Below are 19,773 nucleotides of genomic sequence, written 5' to 3' on the forward strand. Positions count from 1 at the left end.
GAATGCTGCTAGAAATGAATGCGTGCTGCTGAGTTCAAAAAAATAGGCCCATAAACCCAAAACTGCGTAGCTTTATTTTTTTTATGAATACAGAAAGCCTTTAGGAAAACAAAGACAGACCTTATTTGCAGCAAATCCATTACCAATCAATGGTAGTAAGAGCAAACAGTCTCTTACTAATAGCTGGATGGTATTTAACTTCAAGGCATCTGAAAACAACGAAGTCTTAATGTTCCCAGAGGAGAATTTGGTTAAGATATCGAATTCCATCAAGCATGTCATTATTAAATGAGGAAAATATTGTTGTTTCCATTAGTATGGAGTTGGCATAAAGAATGGATAGCATTCAATTAAACCACAGGCAAAAATTCAAACAAATTCCAGGTAGTTTTATAGCTTGGACAGAAACTTCATTAATGGATATCGCCATTGTCCCAAAGAATTTACATAGGATTTTATTCCCTAATTAAAATGGCTATAACAGATGCCTTAAATGTTAACAGGAGTACTTACCTTCCTATCAATAATTTATTCGTCTTTTCTGTTACTCTGTGCATTACAAGAGACTGTCTCTGCTAATGTCTCTCACATCTAAGTTTCTGAGATGAGCTGGGTCAGTCAGCAGCCTCCTTTGGATCAGTTACCCTAACCGCAAGCATGCCTGGCTAATCTTCTAGAGATATATTGACAGATAAAATATGCTATTAACTGCCAAAGAGGAAATTCTGTTACAATTACTCATACTGAGTAGTCACACGACAGATTAAATTGTTCTTCAGCATGAGTAAGGTGTCAGATTCTGGCTGTAAGTGGCTGGTTTACTGGGGTGTTTTGATGTCGTTATAGGCTTATAATTATTCTAATCTGATTTGGTAAGGAAAAATTAGTATGACAAGCATAAAGAATTCATTTGAACAATAGGCTTTCTTCCACCGCAGAGTAAGTTTTAATTAGAATTGTACTTCAATTAAATTGAAGCTGCCCTTCTTGTTTTTAAAACTCTCATGAATGGATTCAGTAGAATGTGCCTTGTGCAACTGTGAATCCGCTCATGCCTCTGATCCTTATACAACCATGCATGTTCACTGCTAACTTTGTCTGCTTCTCTGCCTTACTGGTGAGAAAGTCTTCTCTCTAGCTTCTGCCATCAGGAACAGCTGTTTCTCTACCTGCACTTCATTGAACTTCTCCATTTGTTTTGTATCATTCCTCGGCTGAAAGCATATCTTCCTTGCACTGCTTTCCTGGGGTAGTGTGTATTATTTGAACTGTACAGTGGTACTGGTTGGCCCTGGGAATCAATCTGTGATGGATTCTGTATAAAAGACAGCATAAATCAAGATGGCAAAAAAGTCACCTTGGAAACCTTTATACTGCTTTCTAGTAGGCTTGAGCTACTGGGACTTCCTTAAGGTTAGCAGAATTACCTTCTTAAATGCTTTGAGGGATTATCTTTTAACAACCTCTCCATAGTTAGTGATGAGTAGTTGTGACAATGTGTTGCTTCTCATGGTCAGTGAAAGCTAAGAGTAGAAGAGACCAGGAGAGAGCCTGGACCAAGCCCTGCAAGAGGTGCCTGTGTCAGAACGCTCTGCTGAGCACCCACCCCTTCCCACACAGGCATCTGCATGTTCTGCCTAGCAGACTTAAATCCATAGGCAGTGACCAAAGGCCACAACTGTAAGGTACTACAAGGGAGAGAGCAGGAGAGTTCATTGGCACCTCTTGTCTCTGTGTTAATTAGAGAATGGTTCATTATTTATATAGATAATTAACTTCTGATGACAGGAGAAGGAGTTGTGCACATACACACACCTACTCCAGCTGGTGCCTGTCCTTTTTTGTTGATGAAGAAAACAGAAAAGAGTGGGGGGATCCTCCTGTATTTATTGATGGAAAGTCATCAGGGGAAAGATGACACTTACGAAATGCAGTTTTCTCAGAAAATAGGAAGTCATGCATCTTTGACTCTCTAAGCAGGGTTGGCACTTTCTGTCTCTGTCTCTCTTTCTCTTTCTCTTTCTCTCTCTCTCTCTCTCTTTTTTCTCTCTCTCTCTTTTTTTTTTTTTTTAGTAACTAATAGGCTGCAGTTTCCAAACTTCAATCTGCTCTGTTTTGTTTTCTTGTTTTCTGCAATGGAGGGAGGCACTGAGCATTCTGGAACTTAAGAAGAAGACGAAAATTAAAATGCTGGAAGCAGAGTTAAGCCATCACCTGTCTGTTGTGCTGCTGCCTACAGATGACTCACTCAGGGAGAGAGATTTAACAGGGAAATTTTAGTCATCTGTGCCAGTTGTCTGTTTCTCTATATTCTCCCATTTCAGTAGCCAGAAGTTATAACTGGACAGGCTGCAAGTATTTCTTCAAAACCTGCTGAATTCACTTCATTATCCTCTACAGAAAGTAGGATGAAGGAAAAAAATTGCAGATTTTAGTGCTTTTTTTTTTTTTTCTTAAGACAAAGTCTGAAGCAATTAATGAGTTTATTGAAGGACAAAAATACAATGTTGTCAATAAGAGAATTCTGCTATGTGCTGTAATTAGAGGAACTGTTCCCTTCATGAAACTGGAGCTTTTAAAGAAACACTAAGAAAAGAAAAAGAAAAAAAATTTAAAAACTGTGTCAATGAAACAAAACACAAGACACAAAATCTGGAACAAGGCTCTAAGGACCCTGTAAAATAGTGTTAAACTTTTCATGTCTTAACCAATGTAGATATACAGCTCTCTTATTAGCATTATATTGCAAAAAACAAATATACAAACAAACAAAAAAACACATATTTGCAAAGTAATAGATGTGGGTAATGTTTGTATTTACCTTGGATAAGGGCTCCTTATTTACAAATGCACTCAAGAAAACCTTGCTCTTTTTACCTCCACTGAAAGAAATCTTAGATTCATAAGAACATGAACTCTCAAAAGGAGACGTAGATTCAGCTGCTGAAACATTAGTGTGGGACTTTAATCCTTCTGGGATGTGGGCTCTTCTTAACAGGAATGTATATATAATTCAATGCTTTGAAAAAAAACAGAGGCAAAATGTGCCAAATGTGCTACTGCAGTAATGTGGGAAGAAAAGGCTATCAATTCTTTTGAAGGTTTACAAGTAAACTTTTTTTTTCTGCATGTCTTCTCTATGGTTGATGATGTCCTCCTATTAAAATAGCAGTTTATATATGCTGTATATTAGCACACTGTTTTGCTCTTCTTTGCTTCAGGCACTGAAGGAAAAAGAAGCCTGTCACATATTTTAAGTTCAGAATTGGTTAATAACAAAACACATTTTCAATAAATTTCACAACCAGCCCCCTTGGGCAGCTACTCTTTGCAATTTAAATGAAGGTTTAGAAACTTTCTTTTCCCCCCTAACCATACTTTCACAAGTTTCAAGTACATGTATTGTAGTGGTTAGTGGCATATTACAAAATGAGATTAAAAATACCTGTTTCAGCACTCCAGGCCAGGCAAGGGAAATTGAACTGTGTGATGCCCAAATTAAGATGCTAAAATGAGTAAAATCTACTCACCAGCATTTATCACATGCAGCACCAATGCCACTATTCCTAAATCAAATACCTTGTCAACTGTCCATCCAGTCCTATCTCTTATCCATATTTGTGAGTAAATTCCTATCTTGGTCTTTTTTTTTTTTTTTTTTTTCCTGCTCGAGTTAGACTAATCATTGTGGAATTATGTATGTATGTATGTATGTATGTATGTATGTATTTACTTACTTGTTTTCCCCAAAGCTTACATTTATGGAACAATAAAAAATTATACAGTCCTATGGTTGAAACTGGTGGATGATATTAGCTTAAATACATTTTTAAAATACAAGTTTATTCTATAGACTGCAGAAAGAAATACTCTCTAGTTTCCAATGAGATCATGCCTCATGGTTGACTGACTTTTAAACTGAGTTATCCAAATGCTACAGTGTGAGCTGACCAATTATAAGAGAAGAAGGAATAGAAGCAGGAAGGGTAGGTATGGAGGGAAGGAGAAAAAGGTGATGTGGGAAGGGCTGAGATGTTACAAATGGCTCCTAATCATATGAAAAGCTTCAAAAGGTATCTGTGTCTTATTAGACACCAAAGAACTCACAATGGAGAGAAACCTTTATTGAAAAATTGATTCTTGGGCACAGATTTTGGATGAAGCTTTTGTCTCTATTAGGCAAAATGTCTCTATTGTCTCTATTTTGTCTCTATTAGATATTCCTGTAGGTTCTCTGATATTTGATGAGGTCTGAGTTCCTGCAGCAGTCCTTTCAGGACAGTTACAGGAAAACAATGATCTTGAGATCTATACTGTCTCTTAAAATTAGTTGTAATTGATCCATGGTTCTTAAGTAAGTAATTTGAAGAGAGTAAAAGAGCATGATCACACGAGCTCTCTCTCCTTAGGAAACCGAGCTGAAGTGCAGAGAAATGGGGGATATTTCTAATATAATATTTCTAATTTAACTTATACTTAGTGGTGAGCTTCAGAGGACCCAAAATGGAAGAGGCAGAGTTCCCTGTCCATTACTTGCTTGTTTTTGCATTATATTGTCCTGCAACTAAGGCACTTAAAAAATACTTGCACTTAAAAATATTCATTGGCTTCCACCACACATTCTCACCCTGCCCTCATCTGCATCAATTTACCAGCTCTTCAAGTAGGGCAGAGCTCTTATTTATTTATTTATTTATTTATTTATTTATTTATTTATTTATTTATTTATTTATTTATTGGGGGAGTGGTGCTTTTAGGGTCTCCCCACCCCTAAATACACATTGCTTTACTGACCTGATTTTGAGCCAGGCCCTTCAAACAATGGCTTTGTCCAAAGCATGAAGAGTTTGCAAAGTGATAATAAGCCCCTGAAGCTGGGGAAAGAAGCAGAAGTCACTTGAAGAGATTTTGCTGCCATAATTGTGACATGATACCATACCCTAGGATCTCTTGCTGGAACAGTTCTCTTTTGCCTAAGTAATGGATTGTTCATGAAATTAGTAAAACTAACTGTAGGCTGCTGGTTTCAGCACTTGTCTGAGAAATGGACATTCCTGTTCTTTTTCCAGCCTTAAGGAACAGTAATTTACAAATAATATGTCTGCTTAATATGACCTCATTTTGTGAATGCTATTTAACCTCCAGAGCAAATTAGGGCCTTTACTTCCAATTTTTATGTTAGTAGAAATGGTCAGTTTAAATCATTATTTTGGATCCCTCAAAACTAGGTATGTTGTATTCAAATTGATTTTTGTGTAACTGTTCTAGTTCAACACCAGAGCCAAAAATACACAAAAATAAAGTTTTACAGTAAAAGGGACTACTTGAGCATAGTCCCCAAAATAAGGAACCATTTCAGCATTCACAGATGTGCTTGTTCTCCCATGGCTCGGGAAAGGGTTATCTGACCCTTTCCTGCAGCCTGCCCAGTTAAGTCAACTATGCATAAATAAGAAGGAAACTTATGCAGGAAGGAAATGAAATTAGATGAATAATTACCATATACTTTATGGAAAAGCATGAAAAAATGTTTCAACATTTCTCTGCTTAACTAATGTGTGAAATCACATAAAAATATTTTACACTGAAACTTAGTCATCAGGTCACAAAATGCCCTTATCTACTTACTTAATAGGTGTAAGGTTTATATGATGTTTCACTCCTTAATGAACGATCCCTTATTTTTCTCTTACTCATTTTAAGTACGTTATCTCTGTAAATCTGTGGACAAACATTAAATCCCAGAAGTTGAAAACAGATGGAATTTCGCAACATAAGCAATCAGTATTATGAAGGTACTTCCTGCATTTAGGACAGAAACAATCAAACAAACAAAAATAACTATGAGCTTTTGTGTCATTTTCTACTACAAAATTTTCTTAATCTCTTCGAAGATTGAAAAAAAAAAAAAAAAGAGAAAAAAAAAAGATCTTTGAAGACCTAGTCTGATTAAGAAATTTGAACTTCATTGTCTCAGTCCATGAGTATTGTTACTTCCTGTGCTCATGCAATAAAAAACAGTCTATATTTTTAAAAGGAACAGAATGATTTTTTGTTTTTCCTGGAAACAGATGAATTATAAGTATTTATTGCATAATTAAGATTTCATTTACTGGTTATATGTATGTGGCAGGCTAAGATTTACATGGTAAAGCTCATGAAGCTTATAATGGTAATCTAAAAATAATCCAAATAATTTTTTTTGTCCTTGTTTTTGTTTTTGTAAAGCAAACTTTGCAGTGGTCAGCACCCAAATACATACTTAACACTTTCACCAACTCTAATGGGAGTTGGTAATGAAAATGCCCAGAACACTTGGATAATTGTATTTCCTCACTGTATAAATACCTAAATACAAAATGACATATTTTCTAAACTGCTGTATTTCTACCTTTCAGATACCATTCAGGCACTTTTTGACATAGTAATTATTTATGAGATGGTAGATAGTCCCAGATCTATAATTCACTCATGGGGCTTAGGTCATTTCATGAACGGCAAATGTATAGTACATTACTCTGTATGCATAATGTAGAGCATATTTATATTTAATGTTAACATTATGTTTCTATGAGGATAATATTTCTATGAGGAGCTCTTCCTGTTTATAGTATTGTTTATGTTGTGCAGGTTTTCATTTTGCTGTGAAAGAATGCTTGTTTCTCAAGAAAATGTTGGACACTTTTGAGGATCTTTCTTTATTTCCTTTCCTTCCATCTGTTTTTTCTTTTTTTTTTCTTTTTAACAAATAATTTTTTTTTTCCCTGTGGTAATACTAGAGATAAGTCATGTACAATGTATTTGTGGAAAAATTTGTGTGACAGTATTTATCAATATAATCTTTCCCTCATACCAATGTTAAGAGATTTCACCAGAAATACAATACTACCTTTACATTCCAATGAAAAGGTAAAATTAATTTTAAAGTTAAAAATGTCAACCTACAGAAACAGTAGAGTCCCATTAATCTTCATTTAGACGTGGGGAACCTTATATTTATGCTAGCTTTATGTAACTTCAGATAGTCCATTGAATTGCATATGTCAGAGGAGGAGTGAGGTCCTATATACAGGAAATCACCTGAGGAAGAAAACACAGAGGCATATTCATCACAGTGTACTGTGAGCTTTTTTATCTGTAATGTTTATTAAAGCTCACAGAAGAGAGATGTGTAAATCTGAGTATTGAGCTTGGACACTTCAGTCAGCTTTTCAAGAAATGCCTCCAGATAAAGTGCCATGCTAGTCTTTCTTTGGATTATACTCTGCATCAGGAAGTATATTATCCCTCAAAATACCTCCTTTAATTCATTAATTTTACTGCTAGTATATTAGCAAGTATATAGGACTATTAGTGAGAAAACAAGTTCATACTGTTCCTGCCCTGGTGCTGAGGAAGAGTATCTCCTGCACCTTGCATGCAGCAGCTGGGGATGTTGCTGCTCCTGAGTGCCCAAATTTGTGCTGCCTTATAGCCACAGGGAGCAGGTTTACAGCAACTTTGCCACAGGCATCACAGAAGGAGGAATTTGCTAGATGGCTCTAGCAGGCTGACAGTTCTGCAGCAAGCTGTCACCTTCCATTTTCTTAAGTCAGCAATCACCTCCTTACTCGCCATGGAAAGCAGAGCCTCCGCAAGGCTTGGGGAAGGACGGCCCCAAGCTGTGGCTTTGGGGTGATGAGACTTCAGCCCTCTTGTTTCTTTCCACAAGGCTGCTGGCATACGAAGCTCAGGGTCATTTTTGATCACCAAAATAGAGCCAATGGCCTTTTGAACTGATCTTCCATACTCAGCATAGTGAACCAACAGTAGCATCATACCAAGAGGCTCATGGGGACAGAGGAGGAGGCAGGTACAGCTATAAAGTGTTTCTAGCTTTCTTGAGGCCCCTAACAAGTTTGCTGTCATGTCCGCAGAATTGCTGTAGGCATTTCCCGCAAAGTCCTCTTAGCAGCCAGAAGAGAAACAGCTGGGAGTTGTGAAGCCAGCAATAAGTGGAGAAGCCATGCCTCATGGATTCAGTGACTGTGAAGAGCAGAACGTGTCTATAACCATGGACCACACTGCTCTGTGCTCCAGCAAACCTGAAAGTGCAGTTTCAGTCTGCCTGACAGTTTACAAAAGGAGGGAAAAGCATGCTTCTTTCATTTCATCTATATAATGCTATATTTATATACATTTGTTTGTATATAGATATATTTATGCATCTCATCATAACACAGTGATCCCGGTCAGCAGAACATAGTTATGGTATCACAAAATCACAGTTCCTAGGCATTACCAGAGACCATTTAGTCATCTTTACAGGGTTGCCCTCTTTTCTGTGTAATTATTTTTCCTGCTTTTCTCTTTTGCAAAACAAAGAAGTTGTTTGCAAACTATCCGTAGAATATAAATAGCTCCTATAAGGGAAATGCCCTTGAAGCAGTGTGTGTAGACTGACGGCAACATAGAGAACATGCTAATAGCATCTTGAGAGAATTACTATTACTTTGTAGCAGAGGCATTTTCATTAAAACAGCAATTTTAGCAGGATCCTTTGATTGATTTTTTTTATTTCTTTTGCATATTTCAGATGAGTCAACAGTCAAAGGTTGCTGGTTCGTTATTCAAAAGCTCCAAAGAATCACTCATCCATAAGTAGTGTCATTTCTCCGTGATCGCTCTTTTGCAACTTCTGTAAAGCACCAGCTAACAGAACAGACAAATGACCGGCAGAGAAACTTGAATCTGACAGTATTCACGGTAGCACCCTGCCCAGAGTTAGTAAAATGAAGCTGCTAGTACGCTGTTGTATATATTGCAGCTTGTTCAGTTTGGGCATTAATAGAGTATTCACAGTAAATTCTCAAACTGAGGATTGAGAGTGAATGATGATCTTTCAGGTTGCCTGATACCTTTATCTGACCAAATTCATGCAGACTCAGCCATGTGCAGAGGAACTTGGCAAGGCTGCACTTTATCTGCCTTTTTATTTCTGGTGCAATAGGATAGGAATGAGAGGAAGAGAATATATAAGGGTTCCCCACTGAGAATCAAGTCTATAAATTATGTATTATGCAGACACTATTCTGCTGATGCTATCTGATCCCCAGTTCTCAGCTCCTTGTTTTTCCTTCTATAAATAGCTGTGGCCAGGTTTTCAGTTGTAAAATGACGAGGACAAAACCAAAAACCTTTCCCATTTAATAACCTCTGCCAAAGAAGAAGAAGGTAATACTTTTCATAACTGTGATGTCCTCAGGGTTTTAACAATCTGGGAATACAAGCAGCACTATGTTGTCGATAAGATACTGGTAGTAAAAATGGGAATAACCATGCTGAATATTAAACAGAGAAATGCCCTATTTTCAGGATGATCAGTATAAAACTTGGTATTGTGAATTTTCCTGTCAGTTTTTGTCTGTATAGGACCACTTTTGGTTTTTGTTTCTCCCTCTAGATCCAAATGCTTTGGCTGGACAGACCGGACCTGACCACGCTCTTATAGGAGGAATAGTGGCTGTAGTTGTCTTTGTAACGCTATGTTCTATAATTCTCCTCGGTCGATACCTGGCAAGACATAAAGGTAGGATAGATTTAGTGGAACTTCAGTCCCTTTTGGAAGCAAGGCATGATTTCACCTGGGAATGCTGTTCCCTTTCACCTTCCCCATCTACTGAATTATTTGGACAAGCAAGCTCAGTTCACACTCTAGTCATGAGTGAAGTTCCTGAATTTTTATCCAGTTTTTCACTGGACTAAGGCAAAGGATATCTAGTTACATGCCCATATCATGAGTCAGTGATTTAGAGAGACTAAGAGACAAGATTGCCCCTTGGTTTTAGCCTTTAGCTATAGGCACTTGATTAAACAATTTCATAATTTTAACTAGTAGATCAACTCAGCAGTATATATAAATATATATATATAACAAGATAATATATCAATATGTAATAATATATATTTATATTACATATAACAAGATTTTTCTTGTGCTGATACTTTAAATATTCATTTAAAAGATAGTTTGAAATACTGATCAGGAATTTTTAGATCAGTGACTCTTCTACTAATAGTCCTACCAGAATAAGGGTATCATTCCTGGGTCAAGCTTTACTTTAGTCAGAGATTTTACCTTAAGAACTCTGTTCCCTTCATTTTGAATCTTCACTACCATCAGAGATAAGAGGGATGGAGTGACACTGCTTTCTGACTAAGCCTCTCTGTGATCCCATTTTGACCTTGTTAATTCCAAAATCATTTTGTGAGATTTAACCTCTGAATGGCTTGCAGACCAGTTGTTAAAACTCAGTTGATTCCCATACCAGCCCCCCCCCCCCCCCAAAAAAAAAAAAAGCTATGAAGAAAGGATTAGTGTTGGCAGTAACTCATTAAATTTCACTTTAGGTAGGATAATCATATGGTGAGCAGACCTAAGCTGATAAAAATACTATTTTGATTGAACTGTGGGGGGGAAAAATAAGCTAGTGAAAATGTGTCTCTTTTGTTTACTTTTCTGAATGAAAACATATGCATCTTATGCCAACATAAATCATACTTTCACAAAGGAAAAAGGCAATTGTGCACAATTATTTTTATTCATACCCTGAGCGTAAGAATGTCTGTGATAGTATAATACGAGTGGGTTTAATTAATGAAACTACCTCAGTTTTGTAATTCTCGGAAATGGCCGTGATACAATTAAAGTAAAATTAAAGTAAAATTAAAGCATAGATAAGATCATGCAAAATAAAAGTACAAAAATCAGTGGCTATTAAAAAGAAAGCATTTATGAATATCTAAATCTCCAAGGTTGGTTTGATTTTAATGGGTACCCATTTGTCAAAATAACCAAGATTTTATCATTTATTGTATAATTGCAAAATATATTGCATATTACTGCAACTAGATAAAATGGACTTTTCTTAAAATATTTCCTTAATTTAATGTGGATATATGTGAATTTGTGTATGTGGATTACCAGTGTTAATACTATAAATATTTCTTAGACAAATTAGAAACTTGAGCATACTGGTATTATTCACACTAAAATTGTGTAATAATATTTGTCCATTCATAAGGCAATTGGAGTATTGTTAGGAATGTACTTCCTATAATACAGTGTAAAACTAAAAAAAAAAAAACACTAATCTCTTTTTTTTTTTCTCTTGTTGTGCTGATTCCTATAGGAACATATTTAACAAATGAAGCAAAAGGAGCTGAAGATGCACCTGATGCCGACACAGCCATTATCAATGCAGAAGGCAGCCAAGTCAATGCAGAGGAGAAAAAAGAGTATTTCATTTAGATGCAGAGCTAGAATCTTGGGAGTTTTACTTATCAGGCTGACTGCTGGAGAAAACTGGCTATCATTTTTCAAAATTCATTTCTGCCATCTTCTGCTATCTCTATTAACTTGCATACCTGCTATAAGTAGCCAGTTTATGCCAACAATCAGCTGTTGACATCCTCATTCTATAATTACAGTATCATGCATAAAGCAGGACATTTCTTATTGCCTAAAATTCATGTCCACTGCTCTCTTAACATACAGTGCTTGAATATACAGCCTTAACAATGTTAATCATCATCTTAATTCAAGTTTTCTACATTTTTAAGTGTTATGCAGCTTTCTTCTTTTTCAGTTTTCTTTTACCATGGTCCCTACTAGTATGTCATAGAACAATATTCATAACAAATACTATTAGGTAAGGACCTAATTTACTTACAGAAAAAGTTAAGTCTAAGATTAGAGGTTTACAAAAAATGTTTTATACATGTCAAAGAGCAACTTGTTTTTGAGACATATGCCCTAGGAAATACAAACAGAAGTCTTTGTAGAATAGTTTCTTGTATGCTTGGATTTGGTGGGAAAAAAAAAAAAAAAAAAAAAAAAACTGTCCACTGAATTTTTTGTTTTGCTTTGCTTTGCTTTGTTATGTTTTAAATGGTACCTTGACAACAGTGCCATGTTTCAGTGGTGAAAACATACTGAATAGCTATACAAATTCTGCAAAGTTAGATAATAGTGCTTGATTTGAAACAAATTTGTCCTGCCCTTCTGCTTGTTGGAATCACAAAGATTAGAGGTTGTTTTGAGTAATTTTTGTTTTTATAATTTATTTGCTTCACATGGACTCACCTGCCTACTCAAATTTGAAGTGTTCATGGGGCACGACTGCAAGACATTTTAGTATTTGTATATAGTGCATATAATAAATTTAATGAAACATTATTTGATACATATTTAACTTTTTTGGCAGTAGCTAAGTCAGTCACAAGTAAGCATTTTCTAATGTCCATTATATCCCTTTAAATATGACTCAAAACAATATTCTGAGTAGATAACATGTATAAGTATTTTTTTTTGTCTGTATGTCCTAGCACTGTTCAGCAGCAAACTTTTCTAGTTCTTGTTAATTTCTTCTTTGTTATACAATGGAAGCACAATGTTATATGGAAAGGTAGTTTTAAGCTAACAACCAGTGCACAGCCTCAGGTTTTAAATTACAACCACATTTGATTACTATCCTTAAAAAATACTGTTGAGTTGCAAAAATTCTCAATTTTTAATTTGGCAGTTCCAGAGCTGCTTCTCTATGTTGGTTTGCCAAAAAAAAAAAAAAAAAAAAAAAAAGGAAAAAAAGAAAAAAAAAGAAAAAATAGAAGTGTTAAAACAAAAGATATATGTTTTGTGTATACAGTAAATGGACTAATTCTTTATATTAAATTCCTGTCTATGCATTTTGTGAGGTACAAACTTATGTCACCGTGAATGATAGAGAATTCCTGCCATGCTTTTAGCTCCACAGTGAAAGTCTCTGTTTGGATTATTTCTGATTTTTTTTGTGTAATTGACAGCTGAAAAATCACATGCTCTTAACTACGACAACAAAACACTATAAGCCCATTGGCTTATTTCCTCTTCCAATGAAGTAACAAGGTTGCCATATCAGCTCTTGGTAATGATTCTACACTGAAGAATGCAAGTTAGTCTCAGTGGAGTTTGTTGTACTCCTAAGTTTTGCACCTTTGACAAAAGAATATTTCTCTCTGGTTGCTGTACTTGTGAAGCCTAAAAGCATGATGGTCTGCTGTAAAGGACCTTCTCCTGGGATTTTATTTTTGTGTGGGAAAGGGAGAGTTTGGAATATGACATCATGTAGTATGGTAAAATGGAAGATAAAGGTGCTGTCAGATTATTTATCAGAAGAGTATAAACCTTTTAAGGACAATATTAGAGTATTTTAATTGTTTTTGTTGAAGCATTTATCTTGTTAATTTCTAAGAAAAAAGGGTGACGTCAATCAAAGCAGCACTTTTTTTCAAAATATACAGACATAAATAATATGATGTGGTTGAGTGTTAACATAATAAATCATATACAGTATGACATTTTAAAGAAATAAGTCTGCATTGATGTGATTGCATGCTTGTTTTTACAGTTCACTCCATACCCATCTGTGGAAAAATGCAATAATATGTTAATATAATATGGTAGTTTGAGAGAACCAGGTAGGTGCTACTAGACACATTGAAAACTAGTATAGGTTTACAAGATATTCATGTCTTTCAAAACATACACATATAAGAAGGCTGGCAAAGGAAGTCATTCTATTTGGTACCAAAAATATGGGTTCTTGACACTACTGTAAGTCCCATTAGCTATAGTACAATATCACATACTACAAGGTTTTATTTCAGGACCTGGGGCCCAACTCAACTAAGCATCTAAGCACATGCTCAGCGTCAGGCATGGGAGAAGTTCCATTGAACTGTAAGGCACTATTCTAATGCGTAAAAAGAAGTGCTTCCCTGGACAAGGGCCTTATTTGCTCAAGTGGAATTCCCCACAGACGTGGTATTTATGCCTTTTTTGCGTTCTTCCTAGCTCCAGCTTGCTTGAATAGTAGGGTTATTACTTGAACCATTACCCAACCAAGGTCAGGCAGGACCTTCAAAAGTAGGATTGCCCTTGGGGTAATTGTTTTGAACCATTTTCTCCAGTGGCATAAAAACAGCATTTAAATTTTGCAAAAACAGATATAAATTGGACTGTTGAAATGGATTATTTCATTGTTTTTTAATTGCAGTTTCTCACATGTGCGGGTTTTTAATGCAGTTGGTCATCCGTTGTTAGCTTGTACCTTGTGATGTCGCTTACATCTGTGCAAAGCAGATGCAAAAAACACCACAACAAGCAGTCACAAATGACAAATTCTGACTGGGTAGCACTTTACAAGCCTATCTAGTCCTCACAGATTTAAATTACTACACCAGGTGTGAAGAGGCATCATTCTCTTATAAGCAGAACCATGACTCAAAGCTAAGGATATTCAGTAGGCTGTTTTTTAACCAGTTGTCTGTTTCCTTTATTTGAGATCCCATTCTGAAAGTCCCCTTTGATGATGGTTTCAAGGTATCTAGCAAATGCATAAAATGAAGGCTCTGAATGGGAACCACATTAGCTAAAATGTTTGTGACATCTCCCACACGCACATGCAGAGTAGCTTTCTCAAGACCAGGTAGCTAATTTCTGCCAGTGTACTGTTTACAGTGTCAATTGCTGATTATTTCTACATTTTAAATGTTTTTTTTTTTTTTTAATTTAATTTTATGTTTTTCCTAATGCTTCAAGAATAAGAAAGTGATGCATCAGAAGACAAGGGGTGCATCCTCCCACTCTTTTAGTGTCAACTGACAAAGCAAGAAATGGTTTAAGGAACCTGATGTTTAACTTGAGGCTCAGAATTTAAGCTAGAACACTTTAAAAAGCTTTCACATTACTTAAGGATGGTTCATCTTGCACTGAGATTCCCTCTATAAAGGAATACGTGAAGAAAACCAACTTTTCTAAATAAGACATGAAAGTTAACATCTTGTGTATTTTCATTACAGTATAATATATATATATAACTATTTCAATGAAAAAAAAGGACAGAATCATCTGTAATTATGTAATTCATGATTGTAACAGCACTGAAGTTACCATGTACGCACATGTACAGTAGCTATATCAACAGCTACAGCGTAGTTACATGTACTTCCCTGTAACATAGCCGTTATAGTGTAATTTAGTGCCACTTATTGTAAAGTGTTACCAAAAGGAAAACAGAGTTCTTACCTTTACAATTCCATTCAAATTAAAGGTAAGTTTATAAAATTAGCACCATAAATCTGATACTACATTGCTTAATTAAGGAGGTGATTTAAATCTTCATGTTCATGCTGCAGCTTCCCCCACCGCTTATCCAGACTCCTCCAAGTGTCTGATCTCTACACTCCTAGGAACTGGTAATCTGTGATGAACATACCAAAAATCCAGCTACTTCAACTTTAATTGAATAAGCTGCCTAATAGAGAAAAAGGAAACAAAAAATATGTGAGTAATGCTTTTTATTAAGTGGCACAAAGTACACACTAAAAACTATGCAAAAATATAGGTAAATACAGTGTACTTACATGTAAGTATCTTGTACTTGCTGTGTATGGATATTGGAAAACCATGTAATTATAATATGCATTTTGATTATTTCAAGTAGGGGGACAACCCCTAACAGTCACAAGGAATACCTGAAAGGTACATATACAAGCAGTGGATATCTTAATGCAATATGTGTAATTCCTCTACAACTAATTTATAAAAATGCTTATACCACTTCTCATTCCCACTAGCTTTAATTTCCATCTCTTTAAGGCCCATTAAATACCACTGAAACACCTTTAGGCAAAGTAAGACACTGACTCTGCTAACAAATTTGCTGCCAGCATTCTGTGTGACTGGCAACGCTGTTCAGTAATCTATTTCTGGCTCAACAGCACAAATTTCCTCTTCTTTTCTGTCCTCAAGGGAGCCTAGTATGTTAAGATGCTGAAATATGCTGCCATATGCCCTGGTATTTTTAGCAGGAACAACAGAGAAAGAGAGAGAGAACTGCGTTCTCCTGACCCCTATTTTGCTGAATCACCTCACCTGGAATTTCCACTACTTGCTCAGTAATGCCAGGCAATCTTAAGTTTTAAGTACCAAATGCTTCCATCAGAGCACAGAGGATGCCTTTAATGATAAAGCTAACGTTTTGTAAACATGGAGTTTAGTATTACTGATCATTTTTATTCTTGTCACTTTTCCATCAGACCCTACCAGAAGGAATGCACTGAAAGACAGATAAAGGCAGATAACACAGAATAGCAAAAGAAGAAAAGAATATTGTAAGCCTTTTTTTTTTCCCTGCCATTACTATAACCCTCCTTTGTGTCATATGTAACAGGCAAATAGATGCATTTAGCAATTGCCATTAGCATTGCTCTGCACTGTACTATTCCTAGAATAGGACATCTACCTCTTAGTCTATGAGATATTTATATACATTTTAAATTACTACTGAGTGTTTGATGTAGTCTTGAAATAAGATAATTATATATATTTTTTTCTGCTAAAAATAGAAAGAAAATATTGCCTGGGTTCATGATACTTGCCCTATTCTTTACTAACTTTGGGATACTAAGAGATTATAACAGGGCATAAGGACACAGCCTCAGCTGGTATAAATCAGCTTCACTCTATTGCCTTAAATGTGTGGCCAATTTACACTGGCTGGGGATTCATCCCAAACAGCTTAAAAATAAACTGCTATAACACATCAATATTTAGTCAGTACTAGACAATGACATGCAATCCAACCGCAACACATTTCTTTCCAGTAAAAGGCATGCAATTTTGAAGAGAAACTTTTTTAAAGCACATGCAAGCTTTTGAATTAAATATGCAATACCAATACTGTTGAGATATTCTGGGATGTCTCTTACTTATATTTAAACATAATATTGCTGGAGCATGTTTACATTAAAACATTCAATGCATGGGGGACAGGGAAGGACTATTGGAAACAATAAGAAAATTAAATGGACAGAGCAGCTTTTGATGTCAACAGAGCAGAGTAGAAACTCTTACCAGAAGTGGCACTTCCTACATGATTTCCTACATGATTGTTCAGAGTGGGTCTGACCTATTACCTCTAATGCAAATGAGAGTTGTCTACTTAGTGCTGAGAGAAGCTAGCACAGTTCCTTCCTCTGTCGATGAATCTCACACAGCACTCTGCACTTGCTTTAACTCAGGAGGAAATAAGGGTACAAACATGGTTTAACAGCACACTTCTGTATCGCTCCACATTTTTGGGATGCTCTAAGCTTCATGTGCTTCTAGCAGCCCTTAAGGGAATTCTTCTAGCATCTAGGAATCACCTTATTTCCACACCATGTTCATTTTCTTCAGCATTGTTTAATGTACTCACAACCAGACAGAAGGTGGTGTAAAGCCAGTACAGTGTCCCTGCAGTACTAGGGGATTCCTGTAGCAGGGTTTCTTTCAGCAGATGGGAGGAAAAAAAAACAATTTTTTTTGACTTCTGTGTTTATCATAGATCATCCCTCCTTGTTCTGTGTCTTAAGTAATTTATTCTCTGCTGGCTAAAAGCAGCAGTCTGATTGGAATGGAGGTAGAAAACAAAGTCTCCCTTCTGAAAGAGGCAGTCTGTGTTACTATTGGAGAAAAGTTTGAGGATTAATTTTTTATTTTTTATTTTTTATTTTTTTAAGATTTCAGATGTACAGCCAAGCCTGTTGGGGTCAGCACTTCAGCACTTTCCCTGTGTTCAGGGTTAAGCCAGCAGTGTTTCGTATGTGAGCTCCGATCTCACATTTCAGCACAAACTACACACAGCCTTACCCTGCCCTTATGCATAGTGCTGAAAATCACTGATACTATTTTCTTCTAGATACACTCATTTTTTTAGTCCTATTCTACAATGAAACCATAGAAGGGTCTTCATAATACATTCAAAAGGAGGGTTTTTATAAAGAAAATAATAATGAACGTCATAAACTGTTAGTGTTGATTACTAAGAGGAGAAAAAATTTTAATTGCTCGACTGAATTCTTTAGTACTTCCTCTTTCCTTCCTTTCTGCGCATATTAATTAATGTTAGTAAATACATAGTTGCACATGCTATCCTTTTTCAGTGAAAGCAGATTTCCTTACACCCCTATATAACATCCATAGGAATATGCAAATATGACCTACAGTCATCTGCTTCTGCCTCTGCAGTGAGCCAAGTGGGAACTCATGGGTTACTGGATTCATATACGTCTTGCTTCCTTAAAAGTTGGATACAATATGCCTATTGATTTCAAAAGAATGAGGTTCAAATCCGTAATGCATGTTTGAGTTGCTGCTTAGTTCTTCAGGAACAGAATTATAAAGCATACCTTGTGCATCCTCTTCTTTTAGCCCAGATATTTTATAACAACCAACCAAACAAATAAATAAATAAAATCAGTTCAGCGGGAACTTTTCTAAAGTAAATAAAAAGGCATAATTTGTGAAATGACTATAACAACTTCATGTGTTCACAGTCAGTGTAAGTCTATTTTCTTAAGAAGACCAATATACTTTGTCCTTATACTGGCAGTTTATGGCCTTTGGAAGGATACATTTGAATGGTTCAAAAATACAAACACTAACCTTTAAAAAAAAACCATGGGAATTAAACATATTGCACTGCTGATGGAGACACATTTACTTTATTTAATTTCCTCATTAACAACTTTAAGCAAACAAAATGCATATTGTAATGTTAGGTACATGACACTTGCATGTTGCTATGCCTATATACTTACAAAGTATTCAATGTGTACTTAGTGGCGCTTAAAAAATGTCATGTACAATTCTTCTAAACATTCTTACAGGGTTCCCATTTGCACTTCATCCTTCAGAAAAGTCTTGTCAGAAAAATGTCTGATGAATATTATTGAAAAAAAATAAAATTTCAATTTTAGTTATCTGTTGGACATTTCTGAATTGTCTATTCATTTAATATATTTCCTGATGCTTGCCAGTTTGGCAGTGGAGTTGATTTAGACCAGTGGCTGTACACACAGACTGTTCACTGAGCCATTTTTGCTGTTTCTGATATAATTTTTATAATCATATACTTCTTTAAATATTAATCCTGAGATTATAATTATCTAAGAAAATAATCTGTGAGTGGTATTTTTCAGATAATTATAAATTATATTATTTAATGTCTGTAGACTATTTACTGTGTATTGTTTTATAGTTCCTTCTGACTGACAAAGTAACAACTTTTAGATGCTGTCCTCACTGTAGGAGAAAGTCATGCTTCTGAAGAGGTCAAGTGCTGAAATGCACAGGCATTTGAGTGTGTGGGACTTGAATGGTGGCTCATCCCCCTGAAGGAGAGAAAGAATTCATGCAAGGTTTTCTACACCACTTACCATGCCTGAATTGATGCTGTAAAGGACAAGAAGGCCACTGGGGTCAAAGGAAGAGAGACAAATGTAATGTGAAGAGGAAATTTTGAGAGGGTCCATGTTTATGAAAAAGAAACAAATCCCAGATGTAGAGGGGGACACTGGTGCCTCTGTGCAAAGAGCACTAGTAACAGTGCTATCGTGCCAGTGCTATTGTGCATCTCTGATGGCAATTTTCCTATGACCCAAAGTAAGCCTGCATTTGAGAACTGTACAGACCTGTTGCATTCGTCAGATTTGTCCTTATTATTTCTTTTTGCTAAACCAAAATATGTTCCCTTAAGCAATTTATAATGTGGAATACCATGCTTTTTAAATACAGCAGCTATGCAGAATTCAAGATAAGTTATTTGCCCATGAGTTAAGGCAATGCGGGTTGACACTACAGTGTACCTAAGGAAAAAGACACTGTCCACCAATTGGCACTATCCACTACTGCACTCATACTTTTCTGCA

At 35.9% G+C, this 19,773-nt stretch overlaps 1 protein-coding gene across 12 annotated transcripts in view; it reads left to right on the plus strand.

Moving 5' to 3' along the window:
- The window catches only part of CADM2 (cell adhesion molecule 2), a 660,501-nt gene extending 641,667 nt beyond the window's left edge, over window positions 1-18,834 (plus strand). For all 12 annotated transcript variants that reach the window (XM_083836578.1, XM_083836574.1, XM_083836579.1 and 9 more), the window contains 2 exons: window positions 9,443-9,568; window positions 11,172-18,834. In XM_083836578.1, the coding sequence (XP_083692704.1) occupies window positions 9,443-9,568; window positions 11,172-11,290 (245 nt within the window). In that variant the 3' untranslated portion in view covers window positions 11,291-18,834. The remainder of the gene's footprint in view (window positions 1-9,442; window positions 9,569-11,171) is intronic.
- Window positions 18,835-19,773: the final 939 nt, after the last annotated feature.

This window comes from Anser anser, assembly GCF_964211835.1.
Source record: "Anser anser genome assembly, chromosome: 1".
NCBI lineage: Eukaryota > Metazoa > Chordata > Aves > Anseriformes > Anatidae > Anser > Anser anser.